At 66.4% G+C, this 22,547-nt stretch overlaps 4 protein-coding genes across 5 annotated transcripts; 2 read left to right on the top strand and 2 right to left on the bottom strand.

Moving 5' to 3' along the window:
• Positions 1-157: 157 nt before the first annotated feature.
• On the top strand, positions 158-2,772 carry SAC3D1 (SAC3 domain containing 1). Of its 2 annotated transcripts, none has more exons than XM_029061177.2 (2): positions 158-834; positions 2,082-2,772. In XM_029061177.2, exons 1-2 carry the CDS (start codon positions 174-176, stop codon positions 2,606-2,608), a joined length of 1,188 nt encoding a protein of 395 aa, XP_028917010.1. In that variant the 5' UTR covers positions 158-173; the 3' UTR covers positions 2,609-2,772. The 2 variants fall into 2 exon arrangements, 1 of the variants encoding a protein (XP_028917010.1); XR_003757955.1 differs by lacking the exon at positions 158-834 and adding an exon at positions 1,263-1,304 and having other exon boundaries at positions 2,082-2,169.
• A 6,679-nt stretch (positions 2,773-9,451) lies between these two features.
• CDCA5 (cell division cycle associated 5) lies at positions 9,452-16,349 on the bottom strand. Its single transcript, XM_029059267.2, has 3 exons — positions 16,186-16,349; positions 12,844-13,479; positions 9,452-9,691 (listed from the first exon to the last, which is right to left on the bottom strand). The coding sequence occupies exons 1-3, from the start codon at positions 16,282-16,284 to the stop codon at positions 9,611-9,613; spliced, it is 816 nt and encodes a 271-aa protein (XP_028915100.1). The 5' UTR covers positions 16,285-16,349; the 3' UTR covers positions 9,452-9,610.
• A 137-nt stretch (positions 16,350-16,486) lies between these two features.
• On the top strand, positions 16,487-20,341 carry ZFPL1 (zinc finger protein like 1). Its single transcript, XM_029060629.2, has 8 exons — positions 16,487-16,672; positions 17,666-17,783; positions 18,246-18,357; positions 18,578-18,771; positions 18,850-18,919; positions 19,017-19,163; positions 19,637-19,769; positions 19,973-20,341. Exons 2-8 carry the CDS (start codon positions 17,682-17,684, stop codon positions 20,157-20,159), a joined length of 945 nt encoding a protein of 314 aa, XP_028916462.1. The 5' UTR covers positions 16,487-16,672; positions 17,666-17,681; the 3' UTR covers positions 20,160-20,341.
• A 62-nt stretch (positions 20,342-20,403) lies between these two features.
• TMEM262 (transmembrane protein 262) lies at positions 20,404-21,224 on the bottom strand. Its single transcript, XM_029061382.2, has 3 exons — positions 21,002-21,224; positions 20,753-20,852; positions 20,404-20,625 (listed from the first exon to the last, which is right to left on the bottom strand). The coding sequence occupies exons 1-3, from the start codon at positions 21,173-21,175 to the stop codon at positions 20,549-20,551; spliced, it is 351 nt and encodes a 116-aa protein (XP_028917215.1). The 5' UTR covers positions 21,176-21,224; the 3' UTR covers positions 20,404-20,548.
• Between the last annotated feature and the right edge of the window lie 1,323 nt (positions 21,225-22,547).

The following is a 22,547-nucleotide window of genomic DNA, read 5'->3' as shown; positions in this document are numbered from 1 at the left end:
ATGCATTGTGGGAAGGCGGGTGGCGACTCCGGCCCGGTGCTTTGTGGGAAGCTGGGGAGTCGGGCGGGAGCCGGGCGGGAGCGGTGGGGTGGGCGCCTCTCCCCAGGGTCGCCGACGGGCCCTTCCCGCCCCCTCCCCCCTCCCCCCCCCCCGGCGCCCCTCCTCCCTGCCCCATGGACGCGCCCCTGGGCACGTGCCCGGACATGTGCCCGGCGTCGGAGCGCGCCCGGCGGGAGCGGCAGGGCCGGCTGCACCCCTTGGAGGTCCTGCAGGAGGAGCGGCGGGAGCAAGAGCGGGAGCAAGAGCGGGAGCGGGACGGCCCGGACCCCCTCCCCGTCCCCGTCCCCGTCCCCCGGGCGCGGCCCCGCACGTCCCGGCTGCTGGCGGTGAAGGAGTACTGCCGTCCCGGCGCGGGCAGCGGCCGGCCCCCGCCCTGCCAGCTGCGGCCCCCGGCCGTGCTGCTCCGCACCGTGCGCCACCTGCTCCACCTGCTCGACCGGCCGGACCCCGGGCCCCGGGCCCCGGCGGCCGCCTTCGTCGGCGACCGGCTGCGGGCGGTGCGGCTGGACCTGGCCCTGCAGGGCGGGGCGGCGGCGGCGGGGCCGGCGGCGGCGGCGGCGGTGCTGGAGGCCTCGCTGTCCGCCCTGCTGTGCGCGGCCGCCCGGCTCCGCCCCGACCACCCCCGCCTGCTCCGGGACCAGCTGCACGAGAGCTTCGGCTCCCTGCGCCGCTGCTACGGGGACGGGCACGGGCACGGGGACGGGGACGGGGACGGGCCCGACCCCCACCCCCGGCAGCCCTCCTTCCAGGCCCTCTTCCTCCTCTACAACCTGGGTGAGGCCCCGGGGCCCACCCGACCCGACCCGACCCTCCGTCCGGCGCTTACTCTCTGCACAACGCTGGGCCCCGGGGGCGGACCGGCCCCAGCCCTCGACGGCCTCAAACGACAATAACGTTGCCCTCCGTTAAGCGCTCACCCCGTGCCAAGCGCCGGGGGAGAGACGGGCATCGGGTTAATAATAATAATAATAACGCTGGCATTTGTTAAGCGCTTACCGTGTGCCGGGCACTGTTCTGAGCACTGGAGTAGATACGGGATCATCAGGTCGTCCCGCGTGAGGCTCACGGTTAACCCCCATTTTCCAGATGAGGTCACCGAGGCCCAGAGAAGTGAAGTGACCGGCCCACGGTCACACAGCTAAGCGGCAGAGCCGGGATTCGAACCCATGACCCCTGACTCCCAAGCCCGGGCTCTTTCCACTGAGCCACGGTGGGAAGGGGGGAAGAGAGCTAGTTTGGCGGAGGTGAGGAGGGAGGCCGTCCTAGTCACCTGCCTTCTAACCCCGGCTGCGCCGGGACACCGGGGACAGGAACGTTCACATCGCTGGCCTGGCGCTAATAATAGGAGTATTCCAAGTGCTGACTTCGGGAAGGAGCGTGGTGCGGCGGGTAGAGCCCGGGGGTCAGAAGGTCACGGCACTCGCCTGCCGCATCACCGCGGACGAGGCGATTCACGTCGCTGGCCTAGCGACGGTAACGGCCGCGGTGCCCGTGGGGCCGTGCCGGCCGCCGGCCCCGGGGGGGTGGACGCCGGTCGGGCCGGTCGGACGCGGGCCCCGCCGCCGGGTGACGGGCGCCTCGCGCCCCCGGGCCTCGGCGCGCCCGCCTGCGGGACGGCCGCCCGAGGCCCGGTCTCTCGGGGACTTGGACTGTGAGCCCGGGGATCGTGTCTGACCTCCAGACCGTAAACTCGCCGTGGGCGGGGAACGTGTCGTACCTTCCCGAGTGCTCGGTGCGGCGCACGGCGCTCGGTAAAGGTGATGGATAGAGGAACGAACGAGTGACCGGTTCTGTATCTTCCCCGGCGCTCGGAACAGTGCTCGACCAGTAGTAGGCGCCTGACGAAGCCACGGTTCTGCACGGGGCCGGGGGCGGTGGCCCGGGTCGTACGAGTGGGGGCGGGGGGTGGGCCCGGTTCTTATCCGTGGGGCAGGAGGTCCCAGGTGGTGTGACTCTCCTCCTCCTCCCTTCTTCCTCCTCCTCCTCCTCCTCCCCCCCCGCCCCCCGCCACGGTCCCGCAGGTTCGCCGGAGGCCCGCCAGCAGGTCCTGCAGCTCCCGCAATCCACGCGACGCCACCCCGCCGTCCGGCGGGCCCTGGCCGTCGACGCCGCCTTCTGCGAGGGCAACTCGGCCCGCCTGTTCCGCCTGCTCGGGGCCCTGCCCTTCCTGCCCAGCTGCGCCGTCCAGCGCCACGTGGGCCCCGCCCGGCGCCGGGCCCTGGCCCGCCTGGCCCGCGCCCTGGGCACCCCCCGCGGCCAGGCCTACCCCCTCGCCCGCCTCGCCCGCCTCCTGGCCCTGGACGGGCCGGAGGAGGGGCGGGAGCTCTGCCGGCTCCACGGCCTCCCCGTGGTGGACGGCCGGGACGGCGGGGAGGCCGTGGCCGTCTTCTCGCGGGGCGGCTTCACCGCCGACGGGCCCCCGCCCCCGGCTCCCTGCGCGCTCCTGGTGGGGAGCAAGCTGAGGGGGCGGACCCTGAGCCAGGTGGTCATGGCCGAAGAACCCGACGAAGAGGAGGGAGAGGCCGAAGCGGCCCCCGCTCCCACGTGACCGCCCGGCGGGGAGAGAGAGAGAGAGAGAGAGAGAGAGAGGGACCTCGAGCTTTTCAGCTCTGTGCTGGCCCGCCTCCCCTCCCGGACTTCTGCCGTTTCTCCTCCTCCACCCGACTCCGCTTTGTGTCATCAATAAAGTCGTCGCGCTTTCGTACGGCCGGAGGCCGGGAGCCAGGTGGGGGCCGCCACGGATCGGTCGAGTTGGTCGCTCCAGCGGGGGTGCTTACCGGGCGCTCAACGGGGTTAGATTCTGCCCGCCCAAGCGCTCCCCCGGACTCGAGGCTCGTTAGGAGCGGGGACCGTGTCGGCTAATTGCGTCGTGCTCTTCCCGAGCCCTCGGTCCGGTAGCTCTGCCCATAGTAAGCGCGTGCGCGTCAGTGCTGCGTACAGTGTGTCGCGTGTGGGAAGCGCTTAGATACCATAATTATTATTCTCCACCCCGGGTGCTGCACGGAGTCAGGAGACACGTCCCCCGTCCGCGAGGAAAAGGGGAGCGGGGGAGGGCGGAGCGCTGGATCGGGGGCCCCCCACCCGCTGAACCCTGATCGCCGGCGACGGACGGTGGAGCTGACACCGTGGGTGAGGGCAAGGGGCAAGTCACTCGGTCAGTTGTGTTTATTGAGCGCTCACTGCGTGCGGAGCACCGGGCTGAGCGCTCGGAGAACGGAATGCAACAGTAAAAGCACGTTCCCTGTGCACGGCGAGGGCCCGGCCCACCCCCCCCCCCCTCCCCGTGAGACGTTAGGGGAGGAGACGGGTTGGGGGCCGGGGAGGTGGAGGAGCCCGAAGAGGGCCGATCGTGGGGGCCGGGAAGGCCGGCCGCCCGCCCGCCACGTCGGTCTGACCACGGGTCTCGGGCCACCCGGAGAGAGCCGGAGATGGGGCCTGCCGCGACACTTTCCGGGGGCTCGGGCTAGAATCCCACCCCTCGTTTCTCTGCCGACTCTGCCTCCACCCTCCACCCCCTCACCCTCACGGCGCCCTTCCCCGTCGGCCCGGGCCCCGGAGCCGTCCCCTCCGCGGGGAAGACCCCGGCCGGCCGCCCGTCACCGGATTCCCCGGGCGGCTTTAGGGAGAGGCCCTCGAGGGGAGCCGGAGCGGGAAGGACGGGGTGGGATACGGGGTGTGGGACCGGGCGGGGTCAGAGGTCGCCGGCAGGGTGTCCCCCGTCCCCATCACGGCAACGCTCGGCCGCTTCCTCACGTTGGCCCAGGAGCCGGGGGGCCCGGGGCTCTTCCCGGCGGCCTCGCGGGCGTAGGCCGGGCCCGGGAAGGTGGCCACGCTGGAGGCGCGCGGGCCCCGGAGCGCGAGGCTGGCGGGCAGAGGGCCGCGGTGTGCGGGCGTGGTGGGGGCACCGCTCACGGGGCGACCCGCCGGGGCCCCGGAGGGAAGGAGAGGAGGCAGGGTGGGAGGCGATGGCCGGAACCGGACCTCCCGGGCCTCCCCGGGCGCCAGGGCGGAGCCGAGCTGGGGCCGGAAGAGGGCGAGGGAGGCCTCGCCTGTAGTAAGAGTTCTTCGGGGAAGGCTGGTCGTTCACCATCCGCGCCTTCAGGGGGGCTGGGTGCGGGGGACGGGGCCCGGTCACTCCCCGCCATCCGGCCCCGTCCCAGCCTCGCGCCCCGGCGCCCCGCTCACTCGACGGGTCCCTCCCTCGGGACCGCCACGTGTCGATCCGGGCCCGCCGCCGCCTCGAATCTCTCGACGGCCGGGGCCGGGGGGTCCGAGGGGAGAGGAGGGTTCGGAGGGGACGGCGGCGGGGAGGCCGAGGGCCGGGCGCGGGGCGGCCCTTACCCGGGGCGATGCCCCGGCCCTCCGGCTAGGCCTCGAAGCGCTCCCGGGCGGCCTGCGGGGAGCTCCCCGGGGGTCTCGTCGTAGTCGCTGACGTCGAGGGGGTGGAAGAGGCCGTCGCCGAGGCGGAGCGGGGCGTTCCCGGCGGCCGGTGAGGCCGGGGGGCGGCGGCCCCCGCACCTCATCGGGGTCGATAAATTGCCCCGCGTATCGGCGGGTGTCGAAGGCCGTGCGCTAGAAAGGGTAGATGTGGGCCGTGGTCCGGTTCTGCGGGGGGAGAGGACGGGGCCGGGAGGTGAGATGGGGGCAGGGAGGGTGTTCGGGGGACGGGGAGGGGGAGATGGGGCTCTCGGAGTGATGCAATACTAGTGACGGTATCTGTTGAGCGCTCACTAGGTGCGAAGCACTGTTCTGAGCGCTGGTGGGGATATAAGGCGCTCAGGTTGTCCCCCGCGGGGCTCGCAGTCTCCCTCCCTATTTTCCAGATGAGGTCACTGAGGCCCAGAGAAGTGAAGTGGCTCGCCCAAAGTCACGCAGCTGACGAGCGGCGGGGCCGGGATTCGGGCCCGCGGCCTCTGACTCCCGAGCCCGGGCTTTTCGTTCGTTCGGTAGTATTTACTGAGCGCTTACTATGTGCAGAGCGCTGTACTAAGTGCTGGGAACGGACACCGAGCCACCCCGGCCGCCCCACGTGGCGAGAGGGGTTGGGGGTCCCGGCCGGGGCACGGGCGTGGACCCGCTCGTAGGGCAGGTGACGTCCACGGGGGTGAAGCCCAGGACGTGGCCGGAGGGGGCACGGTCACTGCCGGCGCTCAGCGTGCCCAGGCCGCGGCGACGGGGTCGCGGGGGGCCGTCACCCGGAGGGCCCCAGCCCCCGACCCCCCGCTCCTCACTCCCTCGGGCCCAGCTCTCCCACGGGCTTAGCACTGTACCCGGCACGCGGGCCCCTCACCCGGCGATGAGGCCGTGCGGGGCACCGGGGCGATTTTAATGGCGGCACCAGTTGTCGGGGACGGACGGGGCGTCGTCTCCCGCCACCGAGACCTACGGGGGAGGCGCCCTCAGCCTCCCGGGCCTCTGGCCTCGGACCCTCCCCTCGTCCCCGGGCCGGGGCGGCCCCCGCCGCCGCCGGGATCCGGGAATCCCGGGGCCGGCCCGAGGCCCGGCGGTCAGGGTGAGGTGAGCCCAGGGGGACGGGGACGTAGGGAGCGGCGGCGGGGCTGGCCTCGTCTCTTCGGCCGGGGCCGCCCGGTCACCTCGTCTCCCCGGCCGGCGTCCCCGTAGCGGGTCAGGGCGATGGAGCCCTGGAGGGGGATGCCCCGGGCCCGCGGGAAGGCGCGGTGGCCCTCCGGGCCACGGTCGGACCGACGAAGACAGAGACGGTGACAGACGGAGACCCAGGTTAGAGAGGGTCCACCAGCGGGGGCGAAGGGGGGTGGGGGGGGGATGAGCGGGGAGGGGGGACAAAGCCTTACCGAAGGCCCATCTCCTCCAAGAGGCCTTCCCAGACTAGATCCCACTTTTCCTCATCTCCCGCTCCCTTAATAATAACGATGGTATTTGTTAAGCGCTTCCTACGGGCCGAGCACTGTTCTAAACACTAGGGTGGATTCAAGGTAATCAGGTTGTCCCCCGTGGGGCTCGCGGTCTTAATCGCCGTTTCACAGATGGGGTAACAGAGAAGCCAAGTGACTTGCCCAAAGTCACACAGCAGAGAAGTGGCGAATGGGGCAGCGCTGTACTCGTCTGCTCAACTGTATATGTTTTCATTACCCTATTGATTTGGCTAATGAGATGTACCTCGCCTTGATTCTATTTATTTGCTACTGCTTTAATGAGCTGTTCATCCCCTCGATTCTATTCACTGCCATTGTCCTTGTCTGTCTCCCCCGATTAGACCGTGCGCCCGTCAGAGCGCAGGGACTGTCTCTATCTGGTACCGATCTGTCCATTCCAAGCGCTTGGTACAGTGCTCTGCACCTAGTAAGCGCGCAATAAATACTATTGAATGAATGAATGAATTAGAACTCGGGTCCTCCCTTCTGCGTCTCCCCGACTTGCTCCCTTTGCTCTTACCCCCTCTTCGCACAGCACTTAGGTACAGATCTGTCACTTTATTTCTATTGTGGTCGCTTTGTCTGTCTCCCCACCCCCAGACTGTGAGTTTGCTGTGGGCAGGGGTTGTCACTCTTTTATTGCTCTATTGTACTTTCCCAAGCGCTTAATACAGCGCTCTGTACACAGTATACAAGTGCTTGGCACATAGTAAGCGCTTAACAAATACCAACGTTATTATTAATGAAATACAATCGAATGAAAGGGGAGGACGGGAAGAGTGGCCGGGGGTGGGGAGGGAGGGAGGGAGGAAGGAGTTGGGGGAGAGAGGACGGTCGTGGGGAGAAACAGTAATAATGATTATGTTTTTTGTTAAATGCTCACTATGTGCCAAGCACTGGGGTAGAGACAAGGTAATCAGGTTGGACAGAGTCCCCGTCCCGTATGGGGCTCACAGTTCTAATCCCCGTTTTACAGATGAGGGAACTAGGCTCGGGAAGGGGAAGTGACTCGCCCGGGGTCACACAGCAGACAGGTGGAGGATCTGGATTAGAACCCGCGACCTCTGACTCCGAAGCCCGTGCTGTTGGGAAGCCGGGTGTGAAGAGATGGGGGGGGGGGTCTCTGGGGGACGGAGGGGGTCTCTGCGGGGCAGACCCCGCGGGGTCCCAGCGGGGCCGGAGGTGGCAAAGGCCTGCCCGACGGCCGGGGCCCCCCGCTCCCCCGTCACATCCTCCGCGCTCCGGCGGCCCGGAAAACCACGGCGCCCCCGGGATCCGCCGCCAACGGGCCGGGGAGAGATGGAGATGGTCAGCGGGGCCCGGGCCCGGCGTCGAGGACTTGCAGCCCCTCCGCCTCGACCTCCCCGCGCCCCCCACCCCGGCCGGCCCCCGGCCTCGCCGACGGAGACTTTGTTGGGCCGGTCGGGTTCGGGGAAGGACAGGAGGGCCTCGCACCGCCTCTCCCCAGCCTCGGCCAGCCCCGAGGCCGGGGCCGGCCGGCGGCCCGGGACCGGCCGCACCAGAGCCTCGTCGCCGGGGCTGGCGGCCAGGCGGGGCTTGGAGGACGGCGGCCTGTCGGGTGCCCGATCGGCGGGGCCGAGCCGGACGCCGACTGGGGGACGCCCGGGTCGGAGATGGAGCCGGGGGAGGAAGGGTCCCGGGGCCGGTGGTCTGGATGGGGAGGCGGGAGACGGAGCTGGGGACGTGGGCAAGATGAAACTCTAGGGGATGGGGCTGCCCCGGGGGGAGAGACCGTAAGCTCACTGTGGGCAGGAAAGATACCTGTTTATTGTTTGCAATCATAATCATAACGATTAATGATGGTATCTGTTAGGCGCTTACTCTGCGCCAAGCACCGTTCTAAGCACTGGTAAATACAAGGTGAGCAGGTTGTCCCTGGTGGGGCTCACAGTCTCAATCCCCGTTTCCCAGCTGAGGGAACTGAGGCCCAGAGAAGTGACGTGACTTGCCCAAGGTCACGCAGCAGACAACTGGACCCGAGATCAGAACCCACGACCACTGACTCCCAAGCCCGGGCTCTTGCCACGAGGCCATGCCGCTCCTCTGTTCGCATCCACCCCAGCGCTTAATACAGTGCCCGGCACACAGTAAGCACTTACACGAGAACCATCACGACTCTCGTGATGGTTCTCCTGTACTCTCCCAAGCGCTTAGGCCAGTGCTCGGCCCACAGTAAGCGCTCAATAAATATGAATGAGAGAGGGAAGCGGGGAGAGGGAGGGTAACGTCCAGTGGGGAAACAGGGCCGGGGCCAGCGCGGGGGGGCGGGCGGGGGGAGTTGGAGGAGGAGAGAGGGAGGCGGAGGGCCGCGTCCAGGGGAGGAGGGGAGGCCGGCCGGGGCGCCGCCCGCCGGACTCACGCAGCCGCAGGACGGGCTGGCCTCTGCTGCCATTTGTTGAGCGCTTACTACGTGCGGAGCACTGTTCCAACCGAGAAGCAGCGCGGCCCAGTGGGCGGAACACAGGCCCGGGAGTCCCAAGGAGCCCGGGTTCTAATCCCGGGCTCCGCCACCCGTCGGCCGCGTGACCCCGGGCGAGTCACTTGGCTTCTCTGGGCCTCTCGGCTCCCTCGTCTGTGAAATGGGGATGAAGACCGGGAGCCCCACGTGGGACTGGGTCCAACCCCATTAGCTTGTAACTGCCCCAGCGCTCAGTACGGGGCCTGGCACGGAGTAAGCGCTTAACCGATTCCATAAAGGACCCCCACCCCAGTCAGCCCGGAACAAAGCACCCTGACAGGCCGGTGGGGAAGGAGACTCCCCTTACCTTCTCCGTAGACCCCCCGTTTAAAACGAAACAAAGCCACGTGAAAAAACCAACGGGCTCCAGCCTGGGTCGGGTGACAGTGATAACAGTGATAACGACGGTATTTATTAAGCGCTTACTGTGCGCCAAGCCCTGTTCTAAGCCCCGGGGTAGATACAGGGTCATCGGGTTGTCGCACGTGGGGCTCACGGTCTTCACCCCCGTTTTCCCGATGAGGTCACCGAGGCCCAGACAAGTGAGGTGACCCGCCCAAAGTCACACGGCTAAGGGGCAGAGCCGGGATTCAAACCCACGACCTCTGATTCCCAGGCCCGGGCTCTTTCCGCTGAGCCCCGCTGCCGAACAGGTAGGGGACAGGTACTGAGAAGCAGCGTGGCTCAATGGAAAGGGCCCGGGTTTGGGGGTCAGAGGTCGTGGGTTCGAATCCCGGCTCCGCCACCTGTCGGCGGTGTGACTTGGGGCAAGTTCCTTCCCTGTTCCTCAGGGACCTCGTCTGTCAAATGGGGATGAAGACTGTGCGCCCCACCTGGGACAACTTAATTACCTGGTACCTACCCAGCGCTTAGAACAGCGTTTGGCCCATAGTAAGCGCTTAACAAATACCAAAATCATCATCATTAGGGCTTCCAGAGTTGGGCTTTGCCCCGTGGACGGTGACCCATCCGGAGAGGCGAGCACCGCCCGCCCCCCCGAGGGACGAGACCCGTGGCATCCCGAGAAACCGATATTCCTTTTATTCTCAAACCCGAAATCAAGCGCCTCCACCCGGGCGGCGGGGTCCGGGGGTCCGGGGGTCCGGGGAGGAGGAGGGCAGGCCGCAGAGGGGCTATGTACAGGGGAAGGGTCCCGGCTCCGAGTCTCCGCCTCGCCTCATTCCACCAGGAGGTCGAACTGCTCCGCGGCTTCAAACTGGGCGTTCATGGCGGCGGCCCACTCGTCCAGCTCCGATTTCTGCCGGGACCAGAGAGATGGGAGGCCCGTCAGGAGCGGGGGACGCCTCTCCCCGCCACCCCTTCCGGGCTCAGCCGAGCGCTCAGCGCAGCCCCCCGCACGCGGTTCTCGTCGGTCGCCGGACTCGTTCCTGACTCACGGCGACTTTTTGCGACTATTTTTCTCCGGACCGTCCCGTCTTCGCCTGCAGTCCTTCCGGTCGTCACTCGATCGTATCGAGTCAGTCGGTTGTATTTCATTCAATAGTATTTATTGAGCGCTTACTATGTGCAGAGCACTGTACTAAGCGCTTGGGATGAACAAGTCGGCAACAGATAGAGACGGTCCCTGCCGTTTGACGGGCTTACGGTCTGATCGGGGGAGACGGACGGACGAGAACAATGGCACTAAACAGCGTCAAGGGGAAGAACGTCTCGTAAAAACCGATGGCGACTAAATAGAATCGAGGCGATGTACAATTCATTAACAAAATAAATAGGGTAACGAAAATATAGACAGTCGAGCGGACGGGTACAGTGCTGTGGGGATGGGAAGGGAGAGGTGGAGGAGCAGAGGGAAAAGGGGAAAATGAGGCTTTAGCTGCGGAGACGTAAAGGGGGGATGGCAGAGGGAGTAGAGGGGGAAGAGGAGCTCAGTCTGGGAAGGCCTCTTGGAGGAGGTGATTTTTAAGTAAGGTTTTGAAGAGGGAAAGAGAATCGGTTTGGCGGAGGTGAGGAGGGAGGGCGTTCCAGGACCGCGGGAGGACGTGACCCAGGGGTCGACGGCGGGACGGGCGAGACCGAGGGACGGCGAGGAGGTGGGCGGCGGAGGAGCGGAGCGTGCGGGGTGGGCGGTAGAAAGAGAGAAGGGAGGAGAGGTAGGAAGGGGCGAGGTGACGGAGAGCCTCGAAGCCTAGAGTGAGGAGTTTTTGTTTGGAGCGGAGGTCGATAGGCAACCACTGGAGTTGTTTAAGAAGGGGAGTGACATGCCCGGATCGTTTCTGCGGGAAGATGAGCCGGGCAGCGGAGTGAAGAATAGACCGGTAATAGTATTTATCGCGCGCTTACTCTGTGCGGAGCACTGTACTAAGGGCTCGGGAGAGTACCGTACGAAAATAAACAGTGACATTCCCTGGCCACAACGAGCTCCCAATCTAGCGGGGGGGGGGGGGGGGTGGACAGCACGCATTCGATCTCCCGACTGACCGAATCCATCCCCTCCACCGACTCTTCCGTGCTCCTCACCCCCAATCTGCTCTCGGCACTGCCCGAACCTCGCTCTTCACCCTCCGTCTCCGCCCCCTCGTCCCCCACACCTTTCAGGTCCCCCCTTCCGCGCCCACCCCCTCAAACCCCATCCCTTCCCAGCTTCAGAGTCCTCTGGGCGAGCCTCCGCCTCTTCCAAGAGGCCCTCCCTGACTGACACCCCCCCCCCCCCCCCGCTCTCCTCCCTGCACCCGCCCCTCGGTCTGCTGTGTGACCGCGGGCGAGTCCCTTCGCTTCTCTGAACCTCAGTCACCTCGTCCGTAAAACGGGGACGGAGACGGGGAGCCCCGCGTCGGACAGGGACGGTGTCCGACCCCATCCGCTTGTCTCCATCCCTGCGCTTAGTACGGTGTCCGGCACACGGTAGGTGCTTAACGGATACCGCTATCACTATCGTCGTTCCTTGGCGGGTTCGTTTTAATCATTTATACCCACCTACGGTCACTCTGCGATTTGGGTCCGCTCGCTCCCCCCGTGTTAAGCGGTAGGTTCCCGGGGGGCAGGCTTGGCCTCGAGTTTTCTCCCGGGGTCCCCGGGGGTCCGGGCCCAATCCGGGAAGGGATGGCGAAAAGCCGACCGTCACCTTCGTCCCCGGGCCACCAGCAACGCCGCCTTCTCCCCGGAACCCACCGGAGCCGATCCGACGGGCTCACCCGGGGAAGAGGTCTCGGGCAGACCGCTCGGTTTAATAACAACGGCGGTGTCTGTTGAGCGCTTACTCCGGGCCGGGCACTGCGCTAAGCGCCCGGGTGGATGCAGGCCAATGGGGTTGGGCCCGGCCCCCGTCCCACCTGGGGCCCGCGGCCTCGATCCCCATTTTACAGAGGAGCGAACTGAGGCGGAGAAAAGGGCAGCGACTTGGCCGCACGGCAGACAAGCAGCGGAGCGGCGATCGGAAGCCACGGACCTCCGACCCGCGGGCCCGTGCTCTAGCCGCCAGGCCGTGGCGCCTCGGTTTCCTCCTCTGCTCAATGGGGACGAAGTAGCCGTCGCCCCCCCCCCCCCCCGCCTCGGACGGTGAGCCCCACGTGGGCCGGACGCTACGTCCGACCCGATTATCTTCGATCTGCCCCAGCGTCCGGGGGCCGTGCTTCACCCCGGTCGGCCCCTGGGAAGCCGCGGGGCCTAGTGGGTGGAGCCCGGGCCTGGCTTCTAATCCCAGCTCTGCCGCTCGTCTGCCGTGGGACCTTGGGCGAGCCACGTGACTTTTCTGGGCCCCGGTTCCCTCACTTCCAAATGCGGATCGAGACTGCGAGCCCCACGTGGGGGGGGGGGGAGGGGTACCGTGTCCATCCTGATGAGCTTGTATCTACCCCAGCCATCGGAGAAGTGCTTGTCACACAGTAAGCACTGGAATACACGGTGGCTAGAGCGTGGGCTTGGGAGTCAGAAGGTCAGGAGTTCTAATCCCGACTCTGCCCCGTCTGCCGGGTGCCCTGGGGCACGTCGCTTCGTTGCCCTCCTCCGTAAAATGGGGACTGAGACCGTGAGCCCCACGTGGGACAGGGACTGCGTCCGGTCTGATTTCCTTGCATCCACCCCGGCGCTCAGTGCAACGAGCGGCACCGTCGTGAGCGCCTAACGGAAATCCGTCTAGCCTGTAACCTTGTTGTGGGAAGGGAACGTGTCTGTTTACTTTTACAGCGTACTCTCCCCGAGAGCTTAGTGCAGCGTGCCAACTACTTACTAGAAAAATTAATGAAACAAACGAGCAACAGCGGGGCAAGAAGTAAGCGCTCAATAAATGCAGTACTAAGTACGGTGTGCGCAAAGTAAGCGCTCAATAAATACGACCGACCGACCGACCGGATGTCACCGTCACCTAACGAGTGCCACGGTGACGGGTGGCATCGACAGTACGACCGGGCCCGGGGTGGCGAGGGGAGGGGAGGGGACGGCAGGACTCACCAAGATCTCCGGCACCTTCCTTTTCCGGCGTTTCTCCTTGACCAGGGCGACGCCCGGAATGTGCGCGTCGGGCTCCCGGGGGCCGGCGGGCTCGGCCGGGCTCCGGGCCGGCGGCCCGTCCCCGACCGGCGAGAGCCCCGCCAGCTCCTCGGCCGCCAGCAGCGCCTCGAAGCCGAAGAAGGAGCGGCGGCCCGGGGTGGAGGTGGGGCCCGCGGCCGCCAGCCGGCTGTAGGAGCGGCGCACCTTGCGGGACATCTCCCGGTCGCGGGGGTCCCCGGGGGGACCGTCATCCTGACTGAAGCAAGCGTTCGCCTCCGGGGAGGGGGAGGCCTCCTTCCCGGGTCGGGGGGCGTCCTCCTTCGCGACGGGGGCGGTCTTCCTCCGGGGTCGGGGGGCGTTCTCCTCTCCGGGCGGGGAGGCGCCCCCGACCAGGGGAGCGGGGGTCTTCCCGGCCGCGAGGCGGTCCTCCTTCCCCCGGGGAGAGGTCTTCTTCCCGGGGGGGGAGGCGTCCTCCTTGGTCTCCCTCTCAGGCTGGGGGGCGTTCTCCTTTCCGGGCGGCGAGGCGGCGCTCTTGGCGAGGGGCGCGGTCTTCTTCCGGGGAGGGGGGGCGTTCTCCTTCCCCGGCGGGGACGCGATCTGGGGGAGAGGATCGAAAATCTCACCCCACGGGGAAAGACGAGAAGCCCGCGGAGCCCGCTCGCCGCGGTCTAGCGGGAAGGGCTTGGGGCCGGGAGGCCGGGGTTCCAATCTCGGCTCCGCCACCGGCCCGCTGGGTGACCTCGGCCAGGGTCGACTCGGCCTCCGTTTAAGACGGGGATTAAAAACTTTTTCTCTCTCCCTCTTTGACCACGGGCCCCACTCGAAGCGGCGACCGTCTGCTCACGCTCTACCGTACGGGGACGATCCCTGGCCCCTCTAGGCCGGAAGCCCGTTACGGGCAGGGGACGGAACTGCAAATTCGGTGGCGGTGCGCTCTCCCGAGCTCTTAGTCCGGGGCTTTGCACGTCGACTGGCCGACAGAAGCGGCGTGGCTCGCTGGAAAGGGCTCGGGTTGGGGAGGCAGAGGTCATGGGTGCGAATCCCGGCTCCGCCACTCGTCAGCTGGGTAACCCTGGGCAAGTCACTTCACTTCTCTGGGCCTCGGTTCCCTCGTCTGCAAAATGGGGGTGAAGACTGAGGTCCGAGTGGGACAACTTGATGACCATGTATAATCATAACAACAATGTTGGTATTCGTTAAGCGCTTACTATGTGCCGAGCACTCTTCTAAGACCTGGGGGTGGGGGGGATCCAGGGTCATCAGGTTGTCCCACGTGAGGCTCACAGTCTTCATCCCCATTTTACAGATCGATCACTGGAGTACTGAGAAGTAAAGTGACTTGCCCGAAGCCACGCAGCTGAAAGGTGGCAGAGCTGGGATTCGAACCCGTGACCTCTGACTCCCAAGCCGAGGCTCTTTCCACAGAGCCATACTGCGTCTCTACCCCGGCGCTTAGACCAGTGCTAGACACAAAGTAGGCGCTTAACAAATGGGAGAACTCCTATTTTTAGAAGAAGAAAACTCACCTCTTCCCAGACGGAGCCCTTCCTTTTCCTCTGCACCCTTCTCCCCTCCCCATCACCCCGACTCCCTCCCTCTGCTCTTCCCACAGCACTTGCGTCTATATATGTGCGTATTTATCACTCTGTTTATTTTATTCACTTGTCTATATCTATAATTCTACTCATTTGGATGGTATTGACGCCTGACTCCTCGTTTCCTTCCCCGTCTCCCCCGCCTGTAGACCGTGAGCCCGTTGCGGGGCAGGGATGGTCACTGTCTGTTGCCGAGCTGTCCTTTCCAAGCACCGAGTCCAGTGCTCTGCACACAGTAAGCGCTCAATCAATCCCGCTGAATGAATGGCCCGGTGCTCTGCACTCAGGAAGTGCTCAATAAATCCCACGGAATAAATGAATGAATGGAGCGGTGCTCTGCACACAAACGCCCCATAAATCCCGCCGAGTGAACAGTCCAGTGCTCAGCACATAGGAAGCGCTCAATAAATCCCGCTGAATGATCAGTCCTGTGCTCTGCACACAAGCGCTCAATAAATCCCACCGAATGAATGAACAGTTCAGTGCTCTGCACACAGGAAGCGCTCAATAAATCCCCCTGAATGGTCAGTCCAGTGCTCTGCACACAAGCAGCGCTCAATAAATCCCCCTGAATGATCAGTCCAGTGCTCTGCACACAAGAAGCGCTCAATAAATCCCCTGAATGATCAGTCCAGTGCTCTGCACACAAGAAGCGCTCAATAAATCCCGCTGAATGATCAGTCCAGTGCTCTGCACACAAGAAGTGCTCAATAAATCCCCCTGAATGCACAGTCCAGTACTCTGCACACAGGAGGCGCTCAGTAAATCCCGCTGAATGAATAGTCCCATGCTCTGCACATAGGAAGCACTCAATAAATCCCACTGAATGATCAGTCCAGGGCTCTGCACACGGGAAGTGCTCAGTAAATCCCCTGAATGAACAGTCCTGTGCTCTGCAGACGGGAAATGCTCAGTAAATCCCCTGAATGAACAGTCCTGTGCTCTGCACACGGGAAGCGCTCAGTAAATCCCCTGAATGAACAGTCCTGTGCTCTGCATACAGGAAATGCTCAGTAAATCCCCTGAACAGTCCTGTGCTCTTCACACAGGAAGTGCTCAGTAAATCCCCTGAATGAACAGTCCTGTGCTCTGCATACAGGAAGTGCTCGGTAAATCCCCTGAACAGTCCTGTGCTCTGCACACAGGAAGCGCTCAGTCAGTCCCGCCGAATGATCAGTCTTGTGCTCTGTACATAGGAAGCGCTCAATAAATCCCACTGAATGAATGAATGATCAGTCCAGTGCTCTGCACATAGGAAGCGCTCAACAAATCCCGCTGAATGAATGAATAGTTCAGTGCTCTGCGCGCAAGCGCTCAGTAAATCCCCCTGAATGCACAGTCCTGCGCTCCGCATAGAGGAAGCGCTCAATAAATCCCGCTGAATGATCGGCCCAGTGCTCTGCACACAAGAAGCGCTCCATAGATCCCGCTAAATGAATGAATAGTCCAGTGCTCTGCACACAAGAAGCGCTCCATAAATCCCCCTGAATGAACCGTCCAGCGCTCTGCACCCAGGAGGCGCTCAGTCAATCCCGTTGAAAGAAAGAATGCTCAGTCCCGTGCTCTGCAGAGAGGAAGCGCTCAACGCATCCCGCTGAATGAATGAATGAATGAATGCTGCGCGCGCAGGAAGCGCTGGCTCGATCCCTTTGAGCGAAGAGCGGGGCGCTCGGCAGGAGGGGAGGGAGGAGTGAGCGGAAACACTGACCCTGAGGCTCCTCCGCGGCGGGTCGGGGGCGGCGGGCGCGGCGCTCGGGGTCCGGGCCGCGATCTTGGTGAGGGCGATGGGCCTCCGCGCCGCCGCCATCTCGGCGCCACAGCCCGGCCCGCGCGCCTCCTCGCCTTCGCGCCTTCGCGCCTTCCCGCCCTCGCCGGAACTGACGTCACCGCCCGCCCTTCCCCCCCCCGCCGCGCGCATGCGCGAGCCGGGGGCGCCCGCCCCCCCCACCCTCCCCCGAGGGGCCGGCGCGTGCGCGTGCGCCGGGGCGCGGGGGCGGTGTCGTCATCGGCGCGCGCCGCACCCGGAAGAGACGTGGCAGCCCCGGGCCCCGGGGAGCCGCCGAGGCCCCACCGGCGACGAGGAGGAGCAGCGGGGGCGGAGGCGGAGGGAGGGCGGCTCGGCGGGGCGCGGCTCGGCTCGGCGGGGCGCTCTCCGCTCCTCTTCCCCCTGGGCGCGGGGGCCGCCGCCGGGGCCGGTGAGTGACGACCACGGAGGGGGCGGGGCGGGGGCCACCCGCTCCTACACTGACGACAACAATGCCGACATTTGGGAAGCGCTTACTACGTGCGGAGCCCTGTTCTAAGCGCTGGGGGAGATGCAGGGTCATCAGGGGGGCCCCCGTGAGGCTCCCGGTCTTCATCCCCATTTTCCAGATGAGGCCGCGGAGGCCCGGAGAAGTGCAGTGACTGGCCCAAAGTCCCCCCCCAAAGCTGACAAGCGGCGGAGGCGGGATTTGAACCCACGTCCTGTGACTCCCAAGCCCGGGCTCTCGCCCCTGAGCCTCGCGGGAGGAGTAATGATGGTATTTGTTAAGCGTTTAGTTCGTGCCGAGCACTGTTCTGAGCGCCGGGGGAGATAACGAGGTCACCAGGTTGCCCCACCTGGGGCTCCCCGTCTTCATCCCCATGTGACAGATGAGGGAACTGAGGCACAGAGAGGTGAAATGGCTGGCCCAAGGTCACCCAGCAGACAAGGGGCGGAGGCGGGATTAGAACCCACGACCTCCGACTCCCGAGCCCGGGCTCTTGCCACTAAACCACGCTGGAATCTGACGCCCATCCTCCCTGCCATTCAGTCTTGCGCCCCCCCCCCCAACCGTTCAATCTCTTAATAATAATAATAATAATGGTGTATATTAAGCGCTTACTAGGTGCACAGCACCGTTCTAAGCACCAAGGGAGATATCAGTTTGTTCCACATGGGGCTCGCAATCGTCATCCCCATTTGACGGATGAGGGAACTGAGGCCCAGAGAAGCAAAGTGACTCACCCCAAGTCACCCAGCTGATCAGGGACGGAGCCGGGATTAGAACCCACGACCTCTGACTCCCCACCCCGGGCTCTTGCCACGAAGCCACGCTGCTTCTGCTGTGCGCGGGGCCCTGAACTAAACGCTCGGAAAGGCCAGTTCAGCAAGAAAGAGGGAGAGTCCCCGCCCGCCCCGGGCTGTCATCTCTCTGTCCCCACAGGCGCCGGCGGGGGACCATGGGGCTCTGTAAGTGCCCCAAGAGGAAGGTGACCAACCTGTTCTGCTTCGAGCACCGGGTCAACGTCTGCGAGCACTGCCTGGTGGCCAACCATGCCAAGGTACGGGGCGGGGCGGGGCGGGGCGGGGCGGGGCGGCGGCCGCCGCATCGGGGACCCCCTTCCCCGGCCCCCGAGGGCGGGCCCGGCTCTGATCTCCGGGCCGCCGGCTCGCCTCGGCCTGCCCGGATACGAGAGGAGTCGATCCTTCGTTCATACGTTCGTCCGATCGCCTTTCCGGAGCGCTTACCGTGTGCGGGGCCCTGTCCGAAGCACTTTGAAAGCGCGATCCAGCCACAGAGACTGTCCCTACCCCACAAGGGGCTCGCGGTCTAGGAGGGCGGGTAGACGGACAGTGAGACGAGTAAAGGGGAGTCGACGTAAATGAGATTATAGACCCGCACGCGTCCCGACGAGTCGACGGGCATCGTCGCCGAAGGAGGGCGGGCAGGGTGGGTGGGGGCCGGGGGAGCCCCTCGGGCCGCCCCGTCCCCCGCCCACCGGAGCCCCCGTCCTCCCCTCCAGTGCATCGTCCAGTCGTACCTGCAGTGGCTCCAGGACAGCGACTACAACCCCAACTGCCGTCTCTGCAACACTCTCCTCTCCACGCGGGAGACGGCGCGCCTCGTCTGCTACGGTGAGAGCCGGACGCCGGGTCTCCCGGGGCCGGGCGGGCGGCCCGCCGGCCCGCGGGGGCTTCCCGGGGGCGGGGGAGGCTCCCCTCCCGACTCCTCGGCCGGCGGCGTTCATCGAGGGCTTCCCGCGTGCCGGGCGCTCGGGAGAGGACGGTGCAACCGAGCCTGCAGCCGCGTCGGCGAGCCGTGACGATCTCCCCCCCCCCCCCCCTCCCGCCGCAGATCTCTTTCACTGGGCCTGCCTCAACGAGCGGGCCGCCCAGCTGCCCCTCAACACGGCCCCCGCCGGCTATCAGTGTCCCAGCTGCAGCGGCCCCGTCTTCCCCCCCGGCAACCTGGCCGGCCCCGTGGCCACCGCCCTGCGGGAGAAGCTGGCCACCGTCAACTGGGCCCGGGCCGGACTGGGGCTCCCGCTGGTGAGCGGCCGGGGCGAGGCGGGCGGCTCGGGCGGGCGTGGGGCGGCCGGGGTCGCCGACCGAGTTTCCCGTCCCCAGATCGACGAGGCGGTCCCCGAGCCCGAGACCCTCGACGCCTCGGACTTCTCCGACTGGTCCAACTTCAACGGTGAGGGAGCGGCCCCGTCCCTTGTCCCCGGCGCCCGCGGCCCGGCCCGTGTCCTCTCGCCCTGACGCTCTGCTCCCCCTCCTCCCCCTCCCCGCAGCCGGCGCGGCCCCCGGACCGGACGAGGTGCCGGCCGCCGCGGGAACCCCGTCCTACTACGGCGGCCCCCCCAGGCCGCCGCCTCCTTCTTCGGGCCGGCCGGAGCAGCACGCCGTCATCCACATGGGGGGCCCGGATCCCCTGGCCGGTGAGAGCCGCCGCAGCGGGGAGGCGGTGGGGGCCGGGGCGGGGGGGCGGAGGCCCGGGGGAGCGGAGCGCGTCCCCGATGATCCCCTGCGTCCCGGGAGCGGGGACGAGCCCCCGCTCTCGCCGCCTGGGCGGGGTGAAGGGGCTGGAACCCCCGGGCCGGGGAGGGAGGAGGCAGTCGGTCGGTGGCACTTATCGAGGGCGTACCGGGCGCGGAGCACCGTACCGGGTGCTCGGGAGAGGACGGCGGAACGGTAGACGGACACGTTCCCCGCCCGCGACGCCCTTACGGTCTAGAGGGGGAGGGCGGGGCCGGGGTCAGCCGGGGAGGTGCCCGCTCTTCTCGCCCTCCTGCCAACCCCTAGACCGGGGAGTCGGGGCGGTGCCGGGCGGCCCCGGGAGCGAGAAGGGGGCGGGGGGGGAGGGCGGGCGGCAGGGAGAGCCGCGGCCCCTGACCCCGTGCCCCGCCCTCAGCCTCTGCCCCGCGGAAGGTGTACGACACGCGGGAGGGGGACGGGGACCGGGCGGCGGCGGGGTCCCGCGACGACTGCGACGACGACAAGTACCGGCGGAGGCCCGCCCTGGGCTGGCTCGCGCAGCTCCTCCGGTAAGCGGGTGCGGGGGGGGGTCCGGCCGTCCGGGGCGGGGGGCCCGGGGAGCCGCGGCTCGGCGGGAGGGTGGGGCGGGGCCTCTCCCGCCTCCCCCAGCCGTCCTTCCTTCGGTCCTTCCGTCCTTCCTTCCTTCCTTCCTTCCTTCCTTCCTTCCTTCCTTCCTTCCTTCCTTCCTTCCTTCCGTCCGTCCGTCCCGCAGGAGCCGGGCGGGCCCCCGCAAGCGGCCCCTGACGTTGGTGCAGCGGGCGGGGCTGCTGCTGCTGCTGGGCCTGCTGGGATTCCTGGCCCTCGTCGTCCTCATGTCCCGCCTGGGCCGCGCCGCCGCCGACAGCGACCCCAACCTGGACCCCCTCATGAACCCCCACATCCGCGTGGGGCCCGCCTGAGGCCCGGCGGGGGGAGGAGGGGTCCCCTCCCCACTCCGGCCGCCCCCGCCCTCCTCCGCGTCGGGGGGAGGGGGAGGGCGGGACGAGTCCCCCCCCGGCTGCTAGGGGCCGCGGCTCCGGGGCCTCCCCGGGGCCTCGCGCCGGCCCCCGTTCCCCCGTCCCCCGCCACCTCTCGTCCTCGGCCGGGCTCCCCCCCGGCCCGCTCCCCCCCGCCCCCGCCCCCGCCCCCGGGGAGAGCCGGAGCGTGGGAAATAAACGACGGACTTTAATAAAACCGGCATCCTCTGTCGCCTCCCTTCCTCCCTCCCCACTCCGGCCTGCCCCCACTCGGTCCGGGCGGAGAGGACCCCGGGGTTTGGGGGGGCCGAGGCCCGGCCTCGTCCCCCCGTTCAGTGCTGCTCCTCCCGGTAGTCCATGGTGAAGAGTTCCAGGATCAAGCGGAGGAAGAACATCAGGGTGTTGAGTACTGGGGACGGGGAAGGGGGGCCGGGGCTCCGTCAGCCCCGGAGCCGAGCGGCTCCCCTCCGGCCCCCCTCCCCGCCTTCCCCGCCGCCTCCCGCCCCCACCGCGCCGCTCCGCTCCGCTCCGCTCACCCAGGGAGACGAGAGAGAGGAAGCGCAGGAAGTTTTTCTTCATCATCTCGGCGTAGAGCGACCCCATGGCCGCCCACAGGAAGCTCATCACCTGCGAAAACTGAAGGCCCTTCCCCGCTCCGCAACCCCGGGCACGGGCAGGGAGAGGAGAGCGGGGGCGGCGAGGGGACGGCCCCCGGCCCTCCGCCCCCCCCCCCCGCCGGCCCGCCCCGGCCGACCCGCCCCCGGGCCCCGCCTCCCGGCCCGCACCAGCAGCGTCACCGTGTAGCGAAAGCTCATCTGGTCGAAGAGGTAGGTGTTAAAGAAGTGGTTGAGGTCGTTTATGAAGATGCCCAGGTGGACCATGAAGAACAACAGGGAGACGGTGGTCATTATGCCCTCCGGGGGGAAGGTGAGGGTGAGGAGACGGTCGCGCCACAGCATCCTGGCCGGCCGGCGGGGCACAGAAGGGTTCCGGAACGGCAGCGGCCTCCGGGGTTCTAGAACCGGAGGAGGCCTCGCGGCGGCGGGGAAGGCCGCCCCTCCGGCTCGCGGGAACGGCAGGCGGAGGCTACGGCGGTAATTAACGACCACGCTCCTAACCACGGCAGGCTTTTTCTTAATAATAATAATGTTGGTATTTGTTAAGCGCTTACTATGTGCAGAGCACTGTTCTAAGCGCTGGGGTAGATATAGGGTGAGCAGGTTGTCTCATGTGAGGCTCACAGTCGATCCCCATTTGACAGACGAGGTAACTGAGGCACAGAGAAGTTAGTGACCTGCCCACAGTCACACGGCTGACAAGTGGCAGAGCCGGGAGTCGAACTCATGATCTCTGACTCCGAAGCCCAGGTTCTTTCCGCTGTGCCATCCCCGGGGCCGAGCACCTTTCTGAGCGCTGGGACGGACGCAGGAGAATCCCCCGTCCCACGTGGGGCCCTCGGTCTTGATTCCCGTTTCCCAGATGAGCCGTCCGAGGCCCAGAGAGGTGAAATGACTGGCCCGGGGTCGCGCGGCAGAAGAGCCAAGGAGCCGGGAGTAGCGCCCGCGTCCTCTGCCGCCCGGGCTCTCGCCACCGGGCCGTGCTGTTTCCGGGAGCGGTGGAAGTAACGGTCACTGTACCGATTAAGCGGTTACTCTGTGCGGGCCCCCGGATAAAGCAGGCGGGGAAAACGTTCGGGTGGGAACTAATAGGAATGGCATTTGGGGGACGCTTATTACGTCTCTGCCCATCAGTGGGCTCACAGACTAAATGGGGGAGACGGAGAACAAAACAAGTAGGCGTCAATGCCATCAAGGTAAATAAAATCATAGATATAGACGCAACGTTAATAAAATGGAGTAACAAATAATATATACAAATATACACAAGTGCTATGGGGAGGGGAAGGGGGAAGAGCAGAGGGAGGGAGCAGGGGGAATGGGGGAGGGGAGGAGGGGCAGAGGGAAAGGGAGGGCTCAGTCCCGGAGGGCCTCCTGGAGGAGGGGAGCTCTCAGTGGGGCTTTGAAGAAGGGGAGAGAGTTAGTTTGGCGGCCGTGAGGAGGGAGGGCGTTCCGGGACAGCGGGCGGACGTGGGCCGGGGGTCGACGGCGGGAGAGGCGAGAACGGGGGACGGCGGGGAGGCGGGCGGCGGGGGAGCGGAGCGTGCGGGGTGGGCGGTGGAAAGAGAGAAGGGAGGAGAGGGAGGAGGGGGCGAGGGGATGGAGAGCTCTGAAGCCAAGAGTGAGGAGTTTTTGTTTCGTGCGGAGGTCGATAGGCAACCACCGGAGGTTTCCGAGGAGGGGAGTGACAGGCCGCCCAGAGCCTTTCTGTAGG

The sequence above is a fragment of the Ornithorhynchus anatinus genome, chromosome 3 (genome assembly GCF_004115215.2).
Source record: "Ornithorhynchus anatinus isolate Pmale09 chromosome 3, mOrnAna1.pri.v4, whole genome shotgun sequence".
Classification (NCBI taxonomy): Eukaryota; Metazoa; Chordata; class Mammalia; order Monotremata; family Ornithorhynchidae; genus Ornithorhynchus; species Ornithorhynchus anatinus.
Note: the sequence above shows the minus strand (reverse complement) of the source record. Positions and strands in the feature narration are given on the sequence as shown.

What these genes read in the sequence shown, in the direction of transcription:
- SAC3D1 (XM_029061177.2), top strand. Translation starts at nt 174, where the DNA reads ATGGACGCGCCCCTGGGCACGTGCCCGGACATGTGCCCGGCGTCGGAG. An exon ending in CTTCCTCCTCTACAACCTGG is followed by an intron (nt 835 to 2,081) that starts GTGAGGCCCCGG and finishes ACGGTCCCGCAG; the next exon opens with GTTCGCCGGAGGCCCGCCAG.
- CDCA5 (XM_029059267.2), bottom strand. Translation starts at nt 16,284, where the DNA reads ATGGCGGCGGCGCGGAGGCCCATCGCCCTCACCAAGATCGCGGCCCGG. An exon ending in CGCCGCGGAGGAGCCTCAGG is followed by an intron (nt 13,480 to 16,185) that starts GTCAGTGTTTCC and finishes CCTCTCCCCCAG; the next exon opens with ATCGCGTCCCCGCCGGGGAA. An exon ending in GGAAGGTGCCGGAGATCTTG is followed by an intron (nt 9,692 to 12,843) that starts GTGAGTCCTGCC and finishes TGGTCCCGGCAG; the next exon opens with AAATCGGAGCTGGACGAGTG.
- ZFPL1 (XM_029060629.2), top strand. Translation starts at nt 17,682, where the DNA reads ATGGGGCTCTGTAAGTGCCCCAAGAGGAAGGTGACCAACCTGTTCTGC. An exon ending in CGACTGGTCCAACTTCAACG is followed by an intron (nt 18,920 to 19,016) that starts GTGAGGGAGCGG and finishes CCCTCCCCGCAG; the next exon opens with CCGGCGCGGCCCCCGGACCG. An exon ending in TGGCTCGCGCAGCTCCTCCG is followed by an intron (nt 19,770 to 19,972) that starts GTAAGCGGGTGC and finishes TCCGTCCCGCAG; the next exon opens with GAGCCGGGCGGGCCCCCGCA.
- TMEM262 (XM_029061382.2), bottom strand. Translation starts at nt 21,175, where the DNA reads ATGCTGTGGCGCGACCGTCTCCTCACCCTCACCTTCCCCCCGGAGGGC. An exon ending in GCTACACGGTGACGCTGCTG is followed by an intron (nt 20,853 to 21,001) that starts GTGCGGGCCGGG and finishes AAGGGCCTTCAG; the next exon opens with TTTTCGCAGGTGATGAGCTT. An exon ending in CCTCTCTCTCGTCTCCCTGG is followed by an intron (nt 20,626 to 20,752) that starts GTGAGCGGAGCG and finishes CCCCGTCCCCAG; the next exon opens with TACTCAACACCCTGATGTTC.